A 22,729-nucleotide genomic window follows, 5' to 3' on the forward strand; every position below is an offset into this window, starting at 1 on the left:
AAAGTTCTGTGGAAGGATTCGTCGTTGTGATTTGAGAGTTTCTTTAAAAACGTAAAGTGCTGTGAGGTTTGTGACGTCGGTGGCAAAACTAGAATGTGCTTCAGTAAAGTAGGGAAAGCAGATGAACATGCACCTCAATGAATTTGAATGTCGTCAAAAAGGTTCTTTTATTAACTCACTCAAAAAAAATAAAACTATTACTGTATAGATCAACTATACACGATATGTAATTCTGTTTGGATGATTATGGCGATTTTATGATTTCTCATAAAAAGTTTTAGCACTAGCATAAAATTATGAGTGTATTGAAATTAGTTTATTTTGTAATACTGAATTTCTTATGTAATGAAAATGTTGCAATTGCAAAATTATGTCTTTTTGACATCAGAATATTGACAAAGTTTTGCGTACATCTGTAATGGAAAAGCATCTACTGGCTGACTTTCCTGGTTGTGTAGGCCATAATTTAGGCTCAACCAAAACATTTCTGCATTTAACATCTTTTTTCCATGTAATCTTGGCTTTTTTAATAGCTACAAGCCATAATCATCAAATTTAATAGCCGTAAAGGCAAAAAGTAAATTTCTGTCACGAATCTTCACAAATGAAAGTTCAACTTTTTGAATTGACTTGTCAAAGTAAATGAACTTTTCAGTGATGTTCCGATTTGTTGACGTGCATCTGTTTGTTGTCATGGAGAGGAAAGTGATTCTGTTGCGTGGAGCGGTGGGGAAATGCAGCTCCAACTACATGTGAAATTGAAAATGAAAATGAGAAAGGGAGCTTTTTTCTTTTTTTTTTGTGCGTGTGTGTCGGCCAAACAAACAGACTCAACCTATTCTTAACGAATGCAATAAACGTCGCCCTCTTTTGAGTGTGTTTTGATTCTGGAAAGGTAAAGTGCCTGTCGTTCGTCCTTCATTCCTGCGTTTTGCTGGAAGGGTGTGTGTTCGTTATGCGTAAGCTTTTCTGGTGTCTCGATAACGGTAGTGTCTGTCCAAACAGTACTGTGTGGTGGGGTTGTGGTTCTCACAAAATGTCTATTTTTTTACTTGTTTTGAGTTTGGGCCCTGGAAATGGGAGAGCGTCGTCTCGCAGGTCTAAGGAGAAAAACGTAACGTCGAAGAAACTGAGGAGTTTTAGCAAGTGTTTAAGTCATTTCAGAGGTCTTTCATCAAAGTGAGAAGAAGTCTCTGTTTCACAGCGACCAGAACATACGTTAAAAACACATCTTCTAGGATTTCCTTTTTGGTTGTTATTGTCAGATGTTTGAATTGAAAGAGAGATTTCCTTAACGTTCTAAGTTAATGTATATTACTGGATTAAGCAATTTAAGTTTCGTAACCCGACTATAACGGTCCGGTCGAGTTCCTGTGGTGAAATTGGCTATTTGCATAAGGAAAGCAACAGATTAGCTTGTTGACGAGCCGCCAATGATATTATTTTCACACTGTAGTGGTGTAAGCTGTAGCTCGCTGTTGCGATCAGTTTTGGCATCTCGTCATCTGGGAAACGTCAGGGTAAACACAGATGGAACCGTCTGCTCCAGTTTCTGTTCTGACTTAGTCCCGACCGGTGACCATATTTGTGTCAGAACTGCTGGCAGACTTACAGCTGAACTTACTAAATCGGGTTGCATCATTAAAACTTGACACACACTATCGTAAACACACCAGATAATTGAGATACTTATTATGTTTGATAATCTATGATGTCATTATCTGTTTTGCAAAAAAAAAAAAAAAACTCCACTAATGCTAATTAGTTTAAGTAATGGCATTTTATCTCTAGCTTCATGGGACTAGCAGTTACTAGCTAAACATATTGATGCTGATGCCAGTAATTAATCCCATTGAATCTTTTAGTATGTCATTAAGTAGTAAGTTAGCTTCTCCGCTAGTTCCGAAACTCCTGCAAGGTTAGGGACAAAGCGAGGTATAATTCTGTACTAGTTTCTACACTGACATAAGATGACTTATTTTCTTCATTATTTAGATGAATGATATTGGGTTGAATTTAATTTTTTGTGACAAAAACAAACAGCATTAGCAATAACCATTTATTTATGCTAATGTCTGTAAAAAATAGTGCTAACTGTACCGCTGTGCATTTTAACAAAATAAATTAGCTTGTCAGCTAGCTTTGAAATATTTAATTTTTGGAAATAATTATGTGTTTTTGACAAATATACTTAATTGTATTAAGTATATTAATACTTAATATGAGAAATATTAGCTTTATGAGTTAGCCATATTAGTTACACACAAACAGTACATTAGCAGTTAGACATTGTTTTTAATTTATTTGAATGTAATACATTTAACAGTTAATAATACTGCTACATATGCATGCTAACAAGTTCTGTTCTATGTTTCAACAAAATGTAGCTAAAAGTCAAACACTGGCTATTGCGAAAGGTTGCGCAGCTGTTAAAGTAACAAGAAGCTGTAAGGTTCGGAGATCTTTAGTTGCAAATTTAATTTTATTTTTGTTTTCCTGAAACATAATAGAAAAACCAAAAAAGCATATTCTGAGTAGCACAGGTGTTGAAAAATAACGTTTAGCATTGTCACTCATATTTGAACATAACTTATTAGCAAGCAAGCACTAGTGTACGAAGGAACAGTTAAAGTATTAAGCAAATGATTGCTTTTTGTAGCGAGTTTAATTGGTGCAACCCGTTTTAAAAGAATATCAGAATGATTATGAAGTAACTTTGATGCCCTTGCAGCCAAATCCATCAAATATAAAACTCAGTGCAGCAGTTGCTGTAGTTTACAGTAACAAAGTATAAGTTTCCAGTAAAAGAAAAAATAGTCATTTTAATAGGGAGGCAAACAGTGGCATTTATCCAGTACTGATATTAGCAAAGAGGGGGAAAAAAAAGGCAGATCAGGAAAAGATTTATTGTCAGAAGTGCTCTTAATATTTTTTTTGCCCAACACTGGGGGGGCATCAATTTGAGTCATATACATATCCATGGTATCTTTTTTTTTTACATTGTTGTTTTTCTAGTAGTATTACTTCATCTCTCTAAGCAAATCTACTCTGATTTAAGTCGACTTTGATGAACTACCTCACGCTGAATTTCTGTCAGTTCTTGGTAATATTTTGTCTCCTGCAGAATGAGCTTTCAAAGGTGTGTGAATAACAGATTCCATTATTTATTTATTTGAAAGTGTACTATTTGTCGGTTTCAAGCAGACTTCTAGTTTTGTACATTATGTATACTTCACCCAGAAGTAAAAGAATTATTGTTTTCTTTTTATTTTATTTTTTTTACTAAATGTGCAATACCTTCAGCAAACTGTGCTAGTTGTATGTATAGGTTTAGCATTTGTTAGCATTCTCCTGAAGGTAAAGAAAATGTTTGGTACTGTCGATTCATGTTTTCTTTCTTTCTGTTTTTTTTTTTTTTTTTTTTTTTTTTTTTTTTTTTTTTTTTTTTTTTTTTTTTTTTTTTTTTTTTTTTTTTTTTTTTTACAAATTGATTTTTATTTGTGATTTGTTTTATAGTTATAATGTTACGTAATTTGTCACACCCACCCAAAAACTCTGTCAGGGTTTGATGGAGAGACTGATGTTTCATCGAATAACCCTGGTCTGATAGATCTTTTTGATGTGGGCTGTATTAGTATAAGATGCACAAAAAAGTGAGTAAATACCTACAAGAAATCGTTATGTTATTCTATGGTGCTGGTTTGTAATGTTTGCCAGTGAATCCAGCCATGCTACTAGTTTTAAGAATTCCTGGATCTGTGCGTCCCAACCGCAACCAATGGAAAAAAAAAAAGTGCACTAAAAGAAAACATGCACTGGGATCTCGTGATGCCACCTCTTATAAATGGAAAGAACATCTACTGCAAATAAAGAAATACACTTTGATTTGTGACTGCATGTCTTTTACTGTAAAAACAAAAGTTCAGATTTTTTTTTTTTAGTTGGCACTTTTGGTTCTTTTCGATGATATTTTCATAATTGGCGGTGCCATTAGCATCTCTAACAACTTCCATAAAATGTATGTAAATGCTTTTGATTCGTTTACCCTTTCCTTTTTTTATTTAAATCTACAAATCTTGAGTTAATCATCACTGACTTCCTGTGTCCCGAAAGGGTAAATATTACATACAAATATATTTTTCTCGCTTACCGTTGAAATTAAGAAAGTCGAGAGAAAATGGCATTCAGTTAATCCAGAGGAGTGTGGATCTTCATTGGGAACAAAATAGCAACTTGCTTAAACTTGCCCATATTGCAGTCAACCAAACCACTTTCAAACCTCGCGCAGTCCAGTGGACCCCGCGTGAGCTTTTTGCTCTGCGCACGGCCTCGCACTAACGTCGCGTGCACTTTCGGAAAATGACGGGCTGATGGGAGCGACCCCCGTCGCTTCCCTATAGTCCGACCGACCACGCAATCTGCCGCGCTACAACTCCGTGAGGGTGAAGTGGGACAACGACTACCAAGACTGACTAGAACCCATGTTTACTTCCATAACAAGGTAAGGTAAATGTCAAGTCCTCATAAGGGCTAGTAAATGCTATCTGTTGTTGGGAGACATGCTATGAAAAAGAAACTCTTTCTCTCTCTCTGGCGTTACGGACACTTAAACTGTTTTGGTCACATACAAGTAGGGTTGCCACCTTTCAGAAATCAAAATAAGGGACGCCCACTAATGCTCGTCGCCCTAGTCTCATAAGCGCGCGCTACCAAGGGACTGCGGGGGCAGCGGGTCGGTTGGTCTGTGTTACCCAGAAAGCAGTTGGGCACTATCGCAACACCAACACCGTGAGTGAAACAATGACTGGAGCAGCCTACTATATAAAGTACTCGGGGACCACTTAGTTATTTAAAGAATGCATACGGAACGCGCTACATTTAACAGCCAAAAGTCATACCACCCCTCAATGTCTCTTTCCAGCATTACCATGTTAGTATTTGTCATGGTTGTTTACACAGATTTGATCATCAGATAAGCAAGTTTTGAGGTCCACCACCCGTCATGTTGGAAATAAATCAAAAGTGTAATGTAGCCCATCCAGATACAGCAACGCACTTTGAACTCCACACCTTTGATCTCAGTTCATGCCCACTATTCAGATTGTGTTGGATTTGTTTGTAACACTCATTTTCAATTGGCCAGCATAGATGGGAAGATAGAAAACTGCGATAGCAGCTTGACGTTATAAACACCATGCATAAAACAAGCACTTTCCAATTCCATCCATCCATCCATCCATTTTCTTCCGCTTATCCGGGGTCAGGTCGCGGGGGCAGCAGCTTCAGAATGGAGGCCCAGACTTCCCTCTCCCCAGCCACTTCTTCCAGCTCCTCCGGGGGAATCCCAAGGCGTTCCCAGGCCAGCCGAGAGACGTAATCCCTCCAGCGTGTCCTGGGTCTTCCCCGAGGCCTCCTCCCGGTGGGACGTGCCCGGAACACCTCACCAGGGAGGCGTCCAGGAGGCATCCTTACGAGATGCTTTGTTTTATGAAATTATTATTCCAATCACCTTGACTATGAGCAGATGAACTTGTTTTCCATCTCACACGTTCAGGTTCACTTTTGTCTTGTGTGACAGTTGTCTTTATTTCTCAGATATGGCCATTCATTACAACAATGTGAATCTATAATAAATAAGCACCATCGATATTAAGAAGAATCTAACTTACATACAAGTACCTGCCATTGTGTTTTCCCCATCACAGTCTAAACATTGTGAAGGAAGTGAGGAGCTCAAAAACTGTACAATCTTGGAAAATAACGATGCTTTTTTGATCCTTGTGTCACAAAAATCACAGTGTCCAATCGAAGTCCAATTTTTCAGTGAACTGCAACAGTCGGTTTATAAAGGGTCAGATAAAACTGCAAAAAGCTCTTACATGATCATCCATACCATCTGTATTAGTCCAACTTTGTAAAGGTGTGGCTGGAGTAAAATAAAGTCTTAGATTTCTGTCACAGGGCTGGTTTCGATCCACAACTCATTCACTATGTTGACACATTCTTGATTCAAAACTTCCAATCACTTTACAATTACTAATTAATTTATCAGTCAGTTTCAAGGAATAAATATTTAATTTGCAAGCTCCATCTTTTAGTTTGCAAACTAAATATGTAGCTTCAAGCTGAATATTTAACAAAATATTTAGTTATCATTAGCAAACAAAATTTTTAGAACTTGCAAACTAAATATTTAGTTATCTAGCTCCAAAGTACATTTTTAGATAAAAAAATCAGTTAGCAATCTAAATATTTAGCCTCAATCTAAATAGCAAGCTAAATATTTAGTCTACAAACTATCTAATTAGCTTAAAACTATTTTGTTTGGAGCTAAATATTTTGTTAGCATAGCAAATTAAGTATTTAGTTTGTTTGCTAATACCAACTAAATATTTAATTTGGAGCTAAATATTTTGTTTGCTAATGCTAACCAAATATTAGGTTTGTAAGCCACATACTTAGCTAATTAAATATTTAGTTTGAAACTGTGACACTTATGACTGAGTGAATAACTTCATGCAAATGTGACTAAAAATGAGTCCCCTTATTTTTCTTATAACTGACTAAATAACCCAAATTATTGCCATTAATTTTTGATCCATAGCTCATTCACTATATTGATACATTCTTGATGCAAAACTTCCAATCACTTTACAGTTTACAAACATCAGTTGGCACCATTAAATGATTCAGTAGCCTCAGGCATTGGTTCCATACTACAACAAAGCAAAACGGAGGAAAAACAAAAGAGCAGCCACCATGTGGGTGAAAATTAGCACCACATCTTAGGACAAGCAAGCAACATTTCTTTTTTTTTTCATGTTCATAAACACTTCCCTGAAGGCACAGTCAGGAAACTCCATTGTTTCTCTGAGGGCAGTGTCCAGCTTCATGTGCCAAAATCAACATGGCTTCCAGTCAGTCCATTCTGATCTCATGTGAGTGAATCACTGATGAGGCAGTCCAGCTTTGGTATTTACTGTGTCCAACAGGGAAATAGGAAAGTATTCCCTCCTCCCCTTACAGATTTTGTCTTCTGTTTTGATTTTTCACACCTACATGTTTCAGGTCAAAGAGAACCTTAGTTATGGATGCAGGTTTTCCACTGATGATCTTTTGTATTAAAGGGGAAAAGTTATCCAACCCAAACAAGCCTTATGAGAAAAATGTCTTCCCATTAAGTTATGAATTATAATAAACTACATTATTTGGAAGGTTAAATTCAGTTTCAGTTGCCTTCCCTGTGAAATCAAGAATCTTACACAGAATCTGTCAACCAACACGAAGTAGGCTAGTAGATCTCAGCCCATTGGTAGTGGAGCTAGGGATATCTACCAGCGACCCCCCATGTTTTTGTGTTAAAATTTTTTAAAAGTTACAAGAATTTGGAGGTGCACGACCAGGCACCTGCCAACGAGCAGGTGTGGTGATGGTGCAATTGATGCACAACCCCCTTGCACCCGATTCAACGCATCTACTATAAACCTTGTTTAATCCGTCTTTACTGTTGCTGTTAATGGTGTACAAAAAGCCCTACTTAAAGTAAACAAACAATATTAGGCTGGTTTGGATGTAAGTAAAGCCTGTTGGTCCACCAGGCTTATAATTCACTGAAGGTTGTTTTGGACATTATTTTTCCCTTAATACATGGAATCAATTTTTCTTTGTCAGATGTAAAATATAATTAGAAACATTTAAGTGAAACAGAAAAGTAAAAACAGAACAAGTCTTTAAGGGAGCTAAGTGATTAGTTACTGGCTCTGTATGATAGATTAAATAATAAATGCTTGAGGAATTATAAACGTTACCCTTGATACATGACAGACATTAATAACGTGAGGGTCCAACAGAAGAGCCAGGGTTTGCCATCTTGCCTGCCCTGTGAAATCAAGGGCAGGCAAGATGCCCTATATGGTTTCCGTGTCACTGGAAGGGCCTGAGGACAACTACAGGACTGAGGCAGCTGTGTCAGAAGTCCGTTCCAGATGCGTTTTGGAAATGTGTTATTCAGGAAATTGAAAGTCTAGTTTATTGATACCTGCTTTTGTTAATACAATATACAAACTTAATATTCAACCTCCTCCACAATGTTTGTAGTACAAATATGGAAAATGGAAAGACCTCTGCTAAAGTTGTTATTGTACATAGTCCAGTTAGCCAAGTTTATTTAAAGGTAAATTGGTTATCTTGTATTTAGATAATTTTATTCGACCAGGTATGAAGATACACTAACCACTGATTAGTTCATTTTTCCAAAACGAACAACAAAGCAATGATCAACTGACCTTTCATTGTGGCCAATAGCCAAACCCAGTTAGCTTGGGTAATCCAGGCGAAGCCCAAACTCTTATTTCTAATCAAATAAATAGTCTGAACATTTTGTTTTATATAAGTACAGATTTCACCATATATTACTGAGTATTTGAGGGCTTTTCAATGAGCATATGTGACTAGCTCTTTCTTGGTCTGGTGGCAAGCTAGCAGCACTATATGCTAGTTTGCATAAAGCTCATTGAAAAAGATGTTGAGTCACCTATGTTCGTCTTTTTTAGTGAGCATGGGTGGGCATCTTCTTCTTGGTCTGGTGTTATGATAACAAGTATCAAGTAGCAGCACTTTATGTACATATATGGGTACAAATATTGGTCAAAGTATTACTTAACCTAAGGCCATGGTTCTCAAACTAAGGTACTAAGGTACAATCCTGTCAGAAGTAATGTGAAAGTGAAGCAATAATGAGTTCTTCTGACTTTTGTTCCATTTTTTCCCCCTGAAGTTGGAACTAGAATCTGGGATTTAGATAAAACTCAGCCAAAGCAGTTCCAAATTAAAAACCAGCAAGATTTGGTAAATTCTGTATTCGAGGCTAACATCTCTTAGCTTTACCAGCCAATAACAATGTATATTTATCTGTTTTGTGCATTCAAATGCTGTATCATCCAGTTCCCTTAAAAGATGTTAAACAGTAGTGTGTGACAGATTTAATGGCATAAATTATCATACATTCCCAATAACATTCTTTTTTCTTTTATCTACCAATTTCACATGAAAGACAGCCATGTTGGATTTCTAAATTGGAGCTGATGAGAAAAAACTACGTTTCTCACTGGGAATTCTGACTTAAGAGACCTTTTGAGAAACTGAAAAACTCAATATTTTGTGACAGTTTTAAAATAACTGCCAAAAAAAATATGACAAAATAAATAATATATATCTGGGAAAGATGGTGTTTTCCCCCAAAATGTGGTATTTACTGAGATGGTAACAGTTATAAAAAGTTCAAGAACCACAGAATTAAGCAAAAGGTAAAAAGCAGATTTGATCAAATCTCAAACTATTGCTTCTGTAAATATAAATAAATAATAAATGGTTCCTATAATTCTACAGTGTTAGTACAAGACCGATGGAAAGTAGTGGTTGAAGAAGCGCTCTCTGGTACAAAGCTTTGGGGAAGTTATGTTACCATTTTTCAGTCATGGAACAGGCACCTGAGATGTTTATGACACTGCCTTCATTAGAAACATGAAACCTCAGTGAACAGGGAATGCTAACAGCAGGAGCTCCATCTTCATGTTCAGTTTCAAGCATGCCAAAGAGTCAACCCTCCTAAGGACCGTGTCACAGAACAATGATGACATTTACTTCCTTCAGCATTTCTTTTCATCAATTTCAAGCTTGTTGGAAATGTGCAACAGTATGCTTCCTTTCATTCTTCTACTGTAAGTTATTTCCTTAAAGAAGCGTCCTGCTGCTTCGAGCCCACAGACGTCAGTTGACAGTTACGGCGCTGTTTCTGCTAATGCTAAAACAGGAAATCCATGTTGAGTCAAATGTCGCTTGTCCTTGAGCCCAGGGCCAGATTGCCCAGCGTGGAGAAGAAATCCTCCATCTCCTTCTCCAGGAGACGGTTTCGGTTCTCGGCGTCTTCCCGCGCCCGCTCCGAGTTCCGCAGCTTGATCTCCAGCATGCGCTGCTTCTTCTTCTCTTGCTCCATCTCTTGTTCTAAACGCTCCACCTGGGCACACAGTGCTGTGCTGGACTCTTCCAATCTGAAGGGGTGCAGCACAGGACAGACAAAGGTCAGGGGTGATCGTACGAGATGATGTATCTGTATTCTGGATCTGTATTTGTAAGCTGACTAGCTTGCTAATGAAATATCTCATTTGAGACCGTGACATATCTGACTGAATGACTAACATATATTTTCCTTATGACAGACTGAGTTATTACAGTTGATTTTTGACTGTTTAACTTTACAAAGAGTTTGCAATCTACACCAGTTAAAATGGCTGTTTGTGTGATTGTTCTTCCTGTTACCTAGGTGCTTAGGTGGACGGTTTGCAGTTATGCCAAACTCTTTCCATTTACAAATTATGGCTTGAACAGTGGTCAACCTAGCCTTGTTTTAAACCTCTCCACAGCATTGTCCCTCACCTGTGTGCTGTGTTCCTTAATTTTCATAAAGCTGGTTGTTTTCTAATGTTCTCTAATAAACCTCTGAAGCTAGAAACAGAACAGCTGGATTCATAAATAATATCCAGCTGCATGTTGCTGCATATCTGTCATCACAGTTATACATGCTGATAAAACCAGTAAGAAAATTGTATTTTTGCTTTCCATTGTTCAAAAGATTCTGCTGTCTCTACTTACTTCTGAATACTGGTCTCGTATGTTGTCCTCTGTTTCTTCAACTCCTCCTTCAGTTCCTCCACCAGAGTGTTCAGGGTCAGGGTAGTCCCATCTCCGTCTTCTGTCATAATAATGGACGGTACCCCTGCCACCGCGGGCACGTTTTCGCTTTCGCCGAATGCCACACTGCTGTTGCAAAGATCCATGGCCTCACATCCGGCCAGGTCCACTCCCGGCTCCGTCGTCCTCCCGGCTTCCTTTTCTCTCTCAGTCTCCCTCTGGCTTTCTGTCCACTCCGTCCTCTCATCGCTATCCGCTCCACCTCCAAAGTTCTGATGTGTCAGAGGTTCTCTGCCGGAGTCTGGAACAGAGATATCGCAAGAGGAGCTCGACCACGGTGTGCTGGAGACACTGGGAACACTCCCCGTGCTGGAGGAAGACGTGACGTTGTCATAAGTGGACAGTCTCTGGGATGACCCAGTGGAGTCTCGATCTCTGGCGGATCGCTCCCCTGAAGAAGTGCGGCGGTGTCCCCTCAAGGAGGACAGACCATTCATGAGCCAGTTACCTCCGCCACCGGAAGGAGCACTTGTATCTGCCACTGTGGCACCTGTGGCAGCTTGCTTAGCCTGTGGCTGTGAACGGGGAGTTGAAGAACTTTTGAAAGAGTATTTCCAGGAAGGCATGGTCTTGGCTTGTTTACTTGGACTGACTACGGGCTCTCCTTTCCCCGTTGTAGGCACCATTTTTGGTCCGGGGTTTGGGTTAGGATTGATAGCCGCAGACAGTTTGGCGTCCAGAGATGAGGCACTGCTGTGGAGTTCTTGTTCAGTGTTGGAAGCCGGACCACTCTGCAGGTCCTCCTCAGAGATCCACGCTCCCAGGCTGCGGTGTTGGAGCTGATGCCCCTGGGCAGGTAACTCCATTAGGGGCAAAGCAGGTCCTTCGTGGTCCCTCCCTGAGTATAATCGCTGGTGTTCCCTAATGAGGACTGTCATTAGGTGCTGGACCAGAGAAGTTCCTAGACAATGTGCATGCAAAATGTTATTGTGATTATGTGAAAGGCTAACACAAAGTAGTATGGAGTTTTCATGTTTTTCACAATTAAAAATCTGAAATGCCTGGCACACATTTCTGTTAAACCCCCTTAACTCTAAAACCCTTAAATAAAACTCAGTGGAATTACATTCAGAAGGTTTCCAGCTGAGTCGCCCTCAGCGTAATTGAGTTTCAGTGCAAATTCAGCTGATCTGTGAAGACCTAGAAACTATTAATGAAATAAAAGCTTGATAAAGACCAAAGAAGACCAGCAGTGAAACCATTCACTTTACAGTTATGCACTACACTGTGTTGGTGTTCAAGCATCACAGAATGTAAAGAGGCTTAAGGGGTATGAAAACACTTGTGAGCCGTCGTGTATTTGGTATTCATACCCTCCATGAGAGTAACTGGGTCCTCCATCTTGGTTCGAAGGATATTTGGTCCAAATACTGTGGCCAGGTTCTGGACGCTCATCTTGTTCTCGTTGCAGTGGGACTGAACCTCATCAAGAAACCTGAAAACAAAACATTCCCAAAATTAGACTAAAAGAAACACAAATTGTTTACTGAGGTTGCGTTGAAAGGAAGAGGACTGACTTGCATATGTACTTGAGGAGATTGTAATTAGGCAGAGGTAGAGTGTTAACTTGTTTCCCAAGCTCCTGGATCCCCTGATTTAAAATAAAATATATTAGTTATTGTGAAAGTGATGGCACCAAAACTCCTTACAACTAAACAATCCAAACCTCCTCCTCGTCTTTGGCCAAAAGCTGTGCACAGGTTAGAAAGTCCTCATATTTGGAGAAAGGAATGACTGGTTCAGGCAGTTCTCTCAGGTACAACTTCAACAAAGATGCCACCGTGTGGACGTCTGTGTTACTGTGAGTCAGTACATGTAAAAAGAAGGAAGTATCAGAACTGTAAAAGTCACGGACACAAGATATTGCATTTTGTCAACCTCCCAACCTCTACCCCTTACCTGTCAAACAAAGGCTTGTCTCCGCAGTCAAAGGCCTCTTGAAGATCTTTGACCAGATTGGCCTGTCCGGGCATCCGAAAGAGACCCTCTTCATCCAGGCCCCTCTCTCTGATGAAATCCACACACTGCTCTACCAACAGCGGTGCCAGCCGGGGGCCAAACTTCCTCTCAAACTGCACTGTGTCCTCCAGACGTTGGCCAAAAATTCCTGAAGATAAACATTTGAAAAAGAAAGTCTGATTGCAAGAAATTGTACGAGGCTTTGCTGTGTGGAGGGTGGTTTTGTAAACCTAACAACCTTTCAAACATTAGTTGATGTGGTTTGAAACAGGATTACTAGGATTACTGTGTCACTAGGTAACTGGAACTGTAGTCGTACAGTGATCAGTACACAGTCCTCCAGTATTTTGCTATTGTTTTTGTGATTTTTTTAGCAGTCAACATGACTGACTTTGTGGTGGTTCTTTAGAAATATTAGAAATTCTGGACAATAATTTGACATCAAGTACGGATGAGGCAGAAGTGGGGTATAAGTAAGACCTACTGCCACCTGCAGGTTGGAGTGAGCAGCGACTTAAACCCAATGTTTGACAATTTTTGCAAAACATTTTCAGTAAACTCACAATTATGTGGTGGAATGGAAAAATGTGGGAATCTGTTTATTTTACGTGAATTTCCCTTATTGGAGAATGAAGAAAAACTGGTGGGACTGATTACAGTAGACAGCGATTCAAAAGGTCTTTTCTTGAATATGGAGCAAGGGGATTCACTCTGGTGAGTGGCCACAACCCTAACCTGCAAATAGCTGAAATCTGTGAACACTTAATAACGATAATGCAATAATATGAAAATGATTGTAAAAAGATACACTAAGACAAAATGTAATTAGAATAAATGTTGTTAGAGCAATACAATTCATCCCCAACTTTAGTCGTTACTAACTTTAGAATTTATTTGATGTAATACTTAATAAAAACATAAATATACTTAGCTTAAACCAGCTATTCTGACAGCCTATGTGTATTGAATTAGCAGCTAATTACTGTTTGACTGGCTGCAGCAGTCACAGGTGGCTGACAGCTCGCAGTAATCGTGGTACTTCACCATGCAGGAGCTGCACGGCAGCAGAGAGCGTCTTTCATACATCCCAAAGCCGCATTTCACAACGTTAATCCATCCCGTGTCTGGCATTTCACTCTGGGAACCAGGGGATTAATCCTTCATTTCCAAACTCCAGAACCGAATCAAGTAAGCTGAGGCAAACTAGACGACTGCAGCACAGCAGAAGAACATGATGAGGTCAGTGCGCTGTTAACCTAAACTCCGAGAGCTGGCGACAGGTCTATTCTGGACTGTGAACCGAGACGAGACACACACACACACGCCTCTCCGGGACCTGTGAAACTGACAGGCGGCTGGAATCATGACCGAGCCACACACAGAACACAGTTTATTAGCTCCATTGATGTAATTGTTGCTAATTACCTCACACTGTCACAATTTAGGGTTAATGTTCTTTTTCTTGTAAGATTTGAGCTAACTGGCTCAAGTAAGACGTCGCTAAGCTAATGTTACAAAGCTAGCGAATATGGTTACTTTTTTTGGGGTACGTTTCTACCGTAGTTTTACACATTGTTATATATTTCTTTTCAGATTTATACTCTAAGCAATGTAGTTGACTTACAATAAATAAATAAAAATGTAAAGTTTAATAATGTACAAGTTAAAAAAGCATCTCCTTGAGACAGAATGACAAATATAACAAGTCTGCCAGTGATGTCATTCATGATATTATTGGTAACTTACTCCAAATTTATGCTCCTATTTATATAGTTCCTTCTTGTGGTAACATAAGACTCTGGTGTTAAGCTGTGTCTTGGTCCTCTATACAGTCAGACATGTCTGGATATCTTTCTATCCTGTCAAGTTAACTAGTCTGGGATGTGAAGCTAATGATTAACATCAGACTAGTTAGTTCCTGCATCAAACCAACCATCATTCAAACCAAAACCAGTCATACACAGCAACAAGTTCCCCTCAACTGATGGCAGAAACAAAATAGAAGCTCACAATCTAATTTAGTCTATATTGGAAAGATCCTGGAATAGATAGACTGGATCATGTTTGTGAAGACGTTGCTGGCTAGGAACAGCTAGGATACTGACCGGCTATATAATCTAACTTGACACAGATAAGCTAAAGCTGAGATATGATGTTGGCATTTCCATTTTAAACGTTAAAATCTCGTTTCAAATGCATTTTGTAGATTTCTGGAGCCTGTGTGGCCGACATGAAATGAACATTTTCCCCGGTTTTGGAGGTCTGCCTCCAGACATTATTTAGCATAGGTTTTTATTTTCATTGCTGTTATTCTGAAGACTGAAGAATGTTAGTCTTCATCTTCCCTACATAAACTATGTCTTTTCCATGTGTTTTTGGTTGAGGCTTGAGTTTACCTCCACCAAATGGTGCCCAGATGACCCGCCGTATGGCCTTGACCCAGTCATCCATGTCGGTCTGCGAGCTTGCCATGAGCAGGAAGGATTCATGGCTAATCGGAGCACGGTCCTTCTCTCCCGTTCCACCTGGCGAGGGACAAAGACGAGTAGAGAGGGGAGTACAGGTGACTGAACATGTGACACACTTATTACATAGTTATGGGAATGAAACCGCGTGGGAAGTTTAAACTAAAGCATTAATACGTCAAATAAGCTATGATACGGAGACTAAGACATGGAGACAAAGACCTTATTGTTATTGACAATGTCTACGGTTTATTGGCAGTGAGTTCATATGAGAAATGTAAAGATGTGGGCTAGCTGCCAGCATCAGAGTATAGCAAAGTTGAACTCCTTACTGCCTGAACGCACAGTATCGTGGTGTGAAAGTGTTTACCCTCTTTCCTGATGAGCTTTTTTTATTTTGTATGTTTGTCACACTGCAGTGTTTCAAATCATCAAACCAATTTTAGTCAGATGTCACAAGTAAACACAAAATGCAGCATTTAAATGAAGATGACTATTAAGACAGAATTTTTTTTTACGTGGTTCTGTGTGGAAAAAGTAATTGCCCTCTAAACCACAAATCTTTGAGGAATTGTTCTAATTCAGCCACAGTCTATCCACCTCTGGTTATGTTATTGTTCATAATACTGTTATACAATCAAACAATTTTTACACTATTTTTATTACTTTTGGATTTATGCAAAATACTCCCAAACCATCTGTTTTCTAAAGGTGGAGAAAGATGCATTACATTTGTCTCGCCACTAGATGGCTCCATTAGTTCTGGTCAAAGCGCTTGATCTAATCCTGAGCAGATTGTTTTAGCTGAAACATCAGCACATAAACACACTGATACACGACATATAAAGACACTAAATTTGGGAGGCAAAAAAGAAACATAATTAAGATTGCTATAAGGTAATACTGCTAAATAAGAAATTCTATGAAAAGGAAAAAAAACAGAAGGAAGCAAGAAATAAAAAAAATCACTTTTCTTATCTCTTTAGCACACACTTGAGTAATTCAGAGAATGTCTCTGTTTTCCTGTTTGGACCCATTAGTGTCGGGCGGTGGTGTTGCCACAGCCACAGCCATTGTTGTCACAGTCATTTAACCAAATTTAAACAGCAGCTCAATGGAAGCTGAGGGCCATTGTCACCCAGCTTTTTAAAGTCACACTCTCATGATGAGCAGGGCTGCATCGTATGACCATACCAGCCAGTAGAACAGGAGTATAATCCAGCTTCATTCAGGAACATGAGGTTTACAACTGATCAACACGGAAATCAAATGAGGGATTCAGTCTGCCCGAGCAAACTGAAAGTTATAAAAAAAGAAGAGGAGTATGAATACATCTCATCCTGTATCTCCAGTGACGCACACTATTGGTGAATTGCTCTTTTTCTGAAATGTTGTAAGGATGCACAACATCAATGACGTTTCACATATTTTCCCCAAAGCTTTGGGGACCATCGAGATGTGTTTTAGTTTTGCCAAACATGAGATGGGTTTTGTGCTCGTTTGGCAGCACAGAGCAGCGTAGTGGACAGCAGAGTAGTGAACAACAAAACGAAAGTAAAGATGCTCAGTATGAACAGTACCTAAACTGCTATGGGACTAAACAGTGAATTGGGAATGTAATAATTTCTTCTAACAATTAATACGAATTCAAGTCAAGGAATGCAAGTACTTCCCCTAAAAAGTATCTTACGTATTTGTCACTCATTTCAGAAAGCTTAGCTTATATTTTGTAAATATTCATTACACAAAGTGAAATATTTAAAGCATGTAGTCTTGTAATTTTGATGAATATGGCTTGCAGATTAAGGAGACCCCAAATTCAGTGCCTTAGAAAAACTTAAATATAAAGGATGTACATTCATGCACTCTGTACTTGGCTGAGGCTACTTTTGCTGCAATTATTGCGTCAATACAACGTGGCCTGGAGATCAGCCTGTGGCACTGCGTAGCTGTTGGGACAGCATGTTGGGAGAGGAGAGCATGAAGTTTTCTAACATGTTCTGGTGGATGGCTGTGTTGACTGTGGATTTCACACTGAATTGTAGATGTAGTTGGAAATATCAGAAAAGATTAAATTTTGTCTGCAAATGGAAGAATGAAAAGACCCAGAACTGTACTTTGTGGAATGCCACAGATTAAGGAGAATGACTTGTTGTTGTGATGGAAAATCTTATCAGGAAGATAAGAGTCAGAGATGCCCACCGGAACTTTTAACCTGCTCAGTGAATTTGAACATTTGAGCAGCAGGAGAGTGTATGTGTGTTTTGGTGAATAGTGAAACACAGCTGTAGACGTAGATCTATTCATAGCTTGGTCCACCAGACCTGGGCAGAGCAGCTGGTGCTACTTTTACTTGTGGCGCTGCACCAACAATTATTGATGCAAAGGAGACAAAAACCTCTGAAGACACTGAGCGCAACTTCCTCCTTCACAAAATATAAACAAAAATGGAGTGGTGTCGGATTTTAGAGGTTGTAGGCTTTCTCTTTTGTCTTTGGCAAAAAACCGCACGTCTTTTCTCTCATGTATTTGTCTTGGTTGTATTTACCCAGAATGCCTTACACTAGTGTTTCTCAATGGGGGCGTTCAGCGGACGGTAGGGGGCGCTGCAATTTCTTTGGGGGCGTTTGCTCAAAACATGTAATGACTAAAATCACGATCACAAAAATGAACCCATTTAAATAAAAAATAAAAAAAATCCTTCCATGAATGGAAGTCATTATTATGCCAAAATAGGCATTTTTTGGCATGACTATTTAGAGTGCCCATGATAGAACGTTCATTTTATAGAGTTAATATCGGTGCTGTAAGTGGTCCGGTATGTAACGGCAATGCCAGCACTTTGAAATCTCACTTATCAGTGACTTTTTCTATCATTGCAACAGGTACGTCAGTCTGCCTTTCCCCATTGATACGCTCCCCGACAGCTCTACACCGTTAAAAAAGAGCAAGACTCAGAAACGGGGACAAACTGGATGTGAATCACGATATGAAAACAGAGAGTCAGATTCTGCTCAACAGTGAAAAATCAAGAACTTAAATGAGGGCGGATCAGATGATGAGGCGGCACAGCAGGTGAATGGCATAATGAGAGAAGATGGTGTGTCAATACAAAGGGGAAGCAAACTAACAAAATGAGCGAAACTGCAATAAACCAAGGTATAATAAAACTAATCAAAGGAAACTAAGTGAAAATGCACAAAGAACAAAATGCAAGAAACTAAAGTAAATACAGAGGAATAAGCCTATATGACAAGACCTTTTGAGCAATAATTAACAGGATACTAAATGCAAGAACAAACAGACACTATTTTCAGATAAAAGATAGTATTGTTGAAGTGCCATGGGTTTGTTGAGACCATATCTAGTACTAAGAATAAATGTATTTTACAGACTATAACAGTAAGGAACTTACTACTTATTTATGCTTTTAATTAGATTTAATTTTATACATTTATTTCTTCAGTATTTTTCATGCCACTGTGTCCATGACACTTTCAATTTGATTCATTAGGATTTGATTAAGAACCAGCCTTGTTTTTTGTCATTTCTGTACAGTAAAACTATTAATCTATAAATCAATAGACAGATTTATTGAAAATATTATCCATATTTCTGTCCCACTTGTATGACATTAAAATGACCTGGAACTTTTGTTCTTAAAGCTCTGGTTTGCACAGTAAATGCCACGTGGATTAAATTTTATGGATGATACTCTGATGTCCCATTCTCCTGAAGGCATCACAGAGCTGCACCACCAGAAACTGGCAGAAATGCTGAAGAGAAGAAAAGTTCTGATTAATACAGTTGCAGTTCTATCCATGTTTTACTGTTGCAGAGCATGGTAATTTTGCAAACTGTTCAAAGCTGGAATTGTTGTACATTTTTTATCTGCTCATTTTGTGCAAGATTTAACAACGAACATCAGAAAATGGCACAGAACAAGAAATTTTTTTCCACTCTGATTGGCTGCTGATAGGCATACCAATTTTAAGTTGAATGTCCATTGCATTTTTCTTAGACACCTTAGAAAATGATGATACATTTTTGATGATAAATGCAGAAACAATAAGTCAAGATGGCATCAATAATGATGGTAATATTAATCATGAAATAATATTTGGTGCAAGTAGCTTACATCTTCTTTTTGATGTAGGGGGTAAGGGACCTGGATAATAGATAGGGGGGGCGCTGGCCCAAAAAGGGTTGAGAACCACTGCCTACGCAACAGCCTGCTTTCTGCTTTCTTAGTCTGCTTCTTACTTTTAGACCGGTATTTACTCTGCTTGGCATCCACATGCATTCATATTGCACCAAAGTTTACGTCAACCGAATCGAGATGTAGGTTTGTAGGCGGAACAGGGTTCACTCCTTTTGGTTCTCTTCAGAGTTTGTGCTTTCACACCTCCCCAAGTGAACCGGACGTTCTAAGCAAACAAACTAGAGTTCAATCAAAACAGATTAAACGGGGCTGATGTGAATGCCCCTTTAATGTCATAACATCTTCTTGCATAAGAAGATATACATATACCTCCTTTCTGTGATATATTTGTTGGAATATTCCTTGCATTTAGGAAGAAACTTCTATGAGTTAAGTCACCAAAACAAGTTATGGTTAGGGGTTCTGTCTTTTGGAGGAACTGACTGACTTGGACTAGGTCCTGAGGGACCTGAGTGAAATATGTATGCTATGTATGCTAAAGTACATTTTATTTTGTTTTTTAAAAAAGAAAAAAGCTCAAACTTTTATCGCCCACAAATTTTTTTTCTTCCAACAAACATGATAAAAGGTGCCTGAGACAAGGCTATTACCATGGTAAGCGGCACATTTCACTTATGTACATTATGCTTAAGTCTTCCTCAAATGTCTAAATCCCAGAAGTAAAATGAGCCCCAAATGACTGCCTAACTCAAAACACAAAAAAGGTTTGTTCCGATTCTGCTGTAAATCTTAGCCTCTAGCAGTCTCAAAGCCACTCGGGTCTCCACTTCACTGTCTGCCACACTTGTAAAAACTCTCCAGCATCTGTTTCCTGTTACCTTGGAGATGTTGTTTCTTCAGTCTGTCCGGCTTGCAGCAGACCGGCCCCATGTCTGAGGCTGCAGCGGGGAGAGGCTTGGGCCTAGGGCTCCGGCATGAAGAGGCAGCTCCTCCAACAACACAGGCTCCTTCTGGAAGCCGATCGGCACGCAGGTAGGTGTGCCGATGACCAGAACCTCCCGCTGAGGCATACTCAACTCTGGTAGAAACTGAAACCGTCAGACGAGCCCTGGTCCCTACACCTCAGTCTTTTCACACTCTCTTTTCTTCCGTTGCTCTCTCACTCAGCAGTGCTGGCAGCAGGTCTGTACTCTCAGCCCCCCTAGGGAGAGGCAAATCCCCGAGGAGGGGTGGAACAAGTTTCTGTTTAGAGTGTGTGAGGAGTAACTGGGAGATGGGCTGTCCTCTAAGCTTTGTCAGACAAACTCATACCAACACACACACAGGAAAGACCTATAAAGCCAGTCAAGCTCCATGAACACAGGCAACTCTGAAAGTGTTTCTCAAGTCCAACTAGATCGGACACAATGAAAGCATTTATCATACCTTAGCTTGGTCAGTGCTTTCCTGTGCAGTTCCATTTTATTCTCATCTCCCTTTGGTGCTCCTTCTGGGCTTTCTTCCATTGACCTGGATTTCTCCAGTAGAATTTCAACTGGGCCAATCGGCAATGTTGTCAATGAAGACGTAGATTTTCTGCGCTGTTTTAGAAATGTAGTCTGCCTGTAGTTTGGCTATGTCGGTGGAGGAGGTTAAAGAAGCCATCCGGTTGGCCACGCCTCCAAATATTGAATTAACATCCATCTCATTCGACTTGGCACTTCTCTCTTCACAGTGGAGGATGGTTGTTAACAGTGCAGGAAATTTCCGGTAAGCTTCAAAACTTTGAACTGGAGCATTGCCTACATGACTTTTCTGGTTTTGAGCCAAACATGAGTGATTGGGTAAAATTTAAGACTTCAGCACAGTCCACACCTACAGCAAGCAATGGTTCTCCAAAGCCAAGAGTCCAAAGCCTCTGAACTGAGGCACATTTTATTTCCAGAATCAGAGAGGAATTTTAAAATGTCACAGTAAGCATAGAACATGGAGCGGCTTTTTATCAGGCTAATCATACAACATATCAATTGAAGAACTTTGTGGAAAACCTTGGCTACTAAAATAAAACGAACACTGTATACCACCCGAATGGATGGCATTCTGGTGCAGTATACCAATAAATACCTAATAGTAAATTTCATTACTGCATTAGACTAAATTTAAGATGCCAATTGGATAAACTACAAGTGATAAAAGGTACAAGTTGCTGTATTTTTTTTCTAGGAAGGCTTCAAGAAACTGTTTGATTCTAATTTGAATGTTGATCGGGCTTTACCAGTTTACCCCCAAATCAATACTTTTTCCAATCAGAACGTTCTATACTAAGCATTACCATTTGACAGTAACAAAAACACTCCTTGGGAAGGCAAGGTAAGGTAATTTTATTTATATAGCAAATTTTCAGTAACTGGTGATACAGTTACTGATTCAAGGCTCACCATTTCCAGAATCAGAGAGGAATTTTAAAATGTCAGAGTAAGCCAGGCATGGGAGGGTTGATTTAAAAGGCAACTGTTTTTGTGTCTTGTAACAACATGTCTACAGTTCAATCAGGTTGCAAGTGAGAGCAATGCCTCAGTGGAAAACAAGAGAACAAAATGAAGTACAGCCCATATGCTTTGTTATATCCGTTTGTGCTTTCAATGTGTTTATCGCACATGCTGGATTTTTAAAATGTGACTTTTATGGTTTTGAATAGTTTTATTGATCATTGAATACATTAAAATACACAGTTTAAAATCATAAGAGAGTGTTGATGACAAACACTAGACTGCCATGAATATATGCCAGTGATGTTTCTTTTCAGGCAAGAAGTTAAACCATATTAACCTAATTTGGTAGCTTCCCAGGTTAAATGTCAATCTCAGAATCAGTATTAAATGTTTTTGCCATTTCTCAGTATTTACATTTTACAACTCGGCTGAAGCCAACTGTGGATGATGCACAACTGCAGTTAAACTTATGATACGCAACCGTTGGTGTCAATCACCCTAATCATCACTTTTTGCCAAAATTTTAAAGAAAACATGCAAATTTCCTTTATTTCACCATAACTGCTGAACACCATGTGCAATCTAAAGCTTCAAGCCTCTTCCTTTTACACAGCAGTAAGTGAGAAAAGCCTCACTGTCTTTATCATTCATTCTCAGTAAGTTAGATTGGATAAAGAGGAAGTACGGTAACCTAAGTTTCTTCCCTGTGGATCCATAAAAATCTTAAACACTTGCAATAACTTCCATCAGTGATAGTCCACATATCTTTTCAAATGTCTTTTTTTCTCTTTTTTTCCATCATGTCATGCTTCCTTCCCCTTTTTCTTTCCACTTGACCACTTCTCTGCTCAGCTGTCTGAATTTTTGCTTAAACTCCCTTCTCTTCTCCGGGTCCAGCTGTGCAGACCCGTCAGTTTGAAGCT

General features: G+C 39.2%; 1 protein-coding gene across 2 annotated transcripts in view; it reads right to left on the reverse strand.

Moving 5' to 3' along the window:
• Positions 1 to 8,966: 8,966 nt before the first annotated feature.
• Positions 8,967 to 22,729, reverse strand: part of arhgap22b (Rho GTPase activating protein 22b) — a 29,660-nt gene continuing 15,897 nt past the window's right edge. Inside the window, exons 2-9 of one of the 2 annotated variants that reach the window (XM_008437935.2) lie at positions 20,214 to 20,536; positions 15,105 to 15,233; positions 12,649 to 12,856; positions 12,416 to 12,548; positions 12,267 to 12,340; positions 12,063 to 12,184; positions 10,651 to 11,650; positions 8,967 to 10,049 (exon numbers count right to left, since the gene is read on the reverse strand). In XM_008437935.2, the coding sequence (XP_008436157.1) occupies positions 9,827 to 10,049; positions 10,651 to 11,650; positions 12,063 to 12,184; positions 12,267 to 12,340; positions 12,416 to 12,548; positions 12,649 to 12,856; positions 15,105 to 15,233; positions 20,214 to 20,265 (1,941 nt within the window). In that variant the 5' untranslated portion in view covers positions 20,266 to 20,536 and the 3' untranslated portion in view covers positions 8,967 to 9,826. The remainder of the gene's footprint in view (positions 10,050 to 10,650; positions 11,651 to 12,062; positions 12,185 to 12,266; positions 12,341 to 12,415; positions 12,549 to 12,648; positions 12,857 to 15,104; positions 15,234 to 20,213; positions 20,537 to 22,729) is intronic. The other variant, XM_008437934.2, reaches the window with a different exon arrangement.

The sequence above is a fragment of the Poecilia reticulata genome, linkage group LG19, assembly GCF_000633615.1.
Source record: "Poecilia reticulata strain Guanapo linkage group LG19, Guppy_female_1.0+MT, whole genome shotgun sequence".
In the NCBI taxonomy this organism is placed as follows: Eukaryota; Metazoa; Chordata; class Actinopteri; order Cyprinodontiformes; family Poeciliidae; genus Poecilia; species Poecilia reticulata.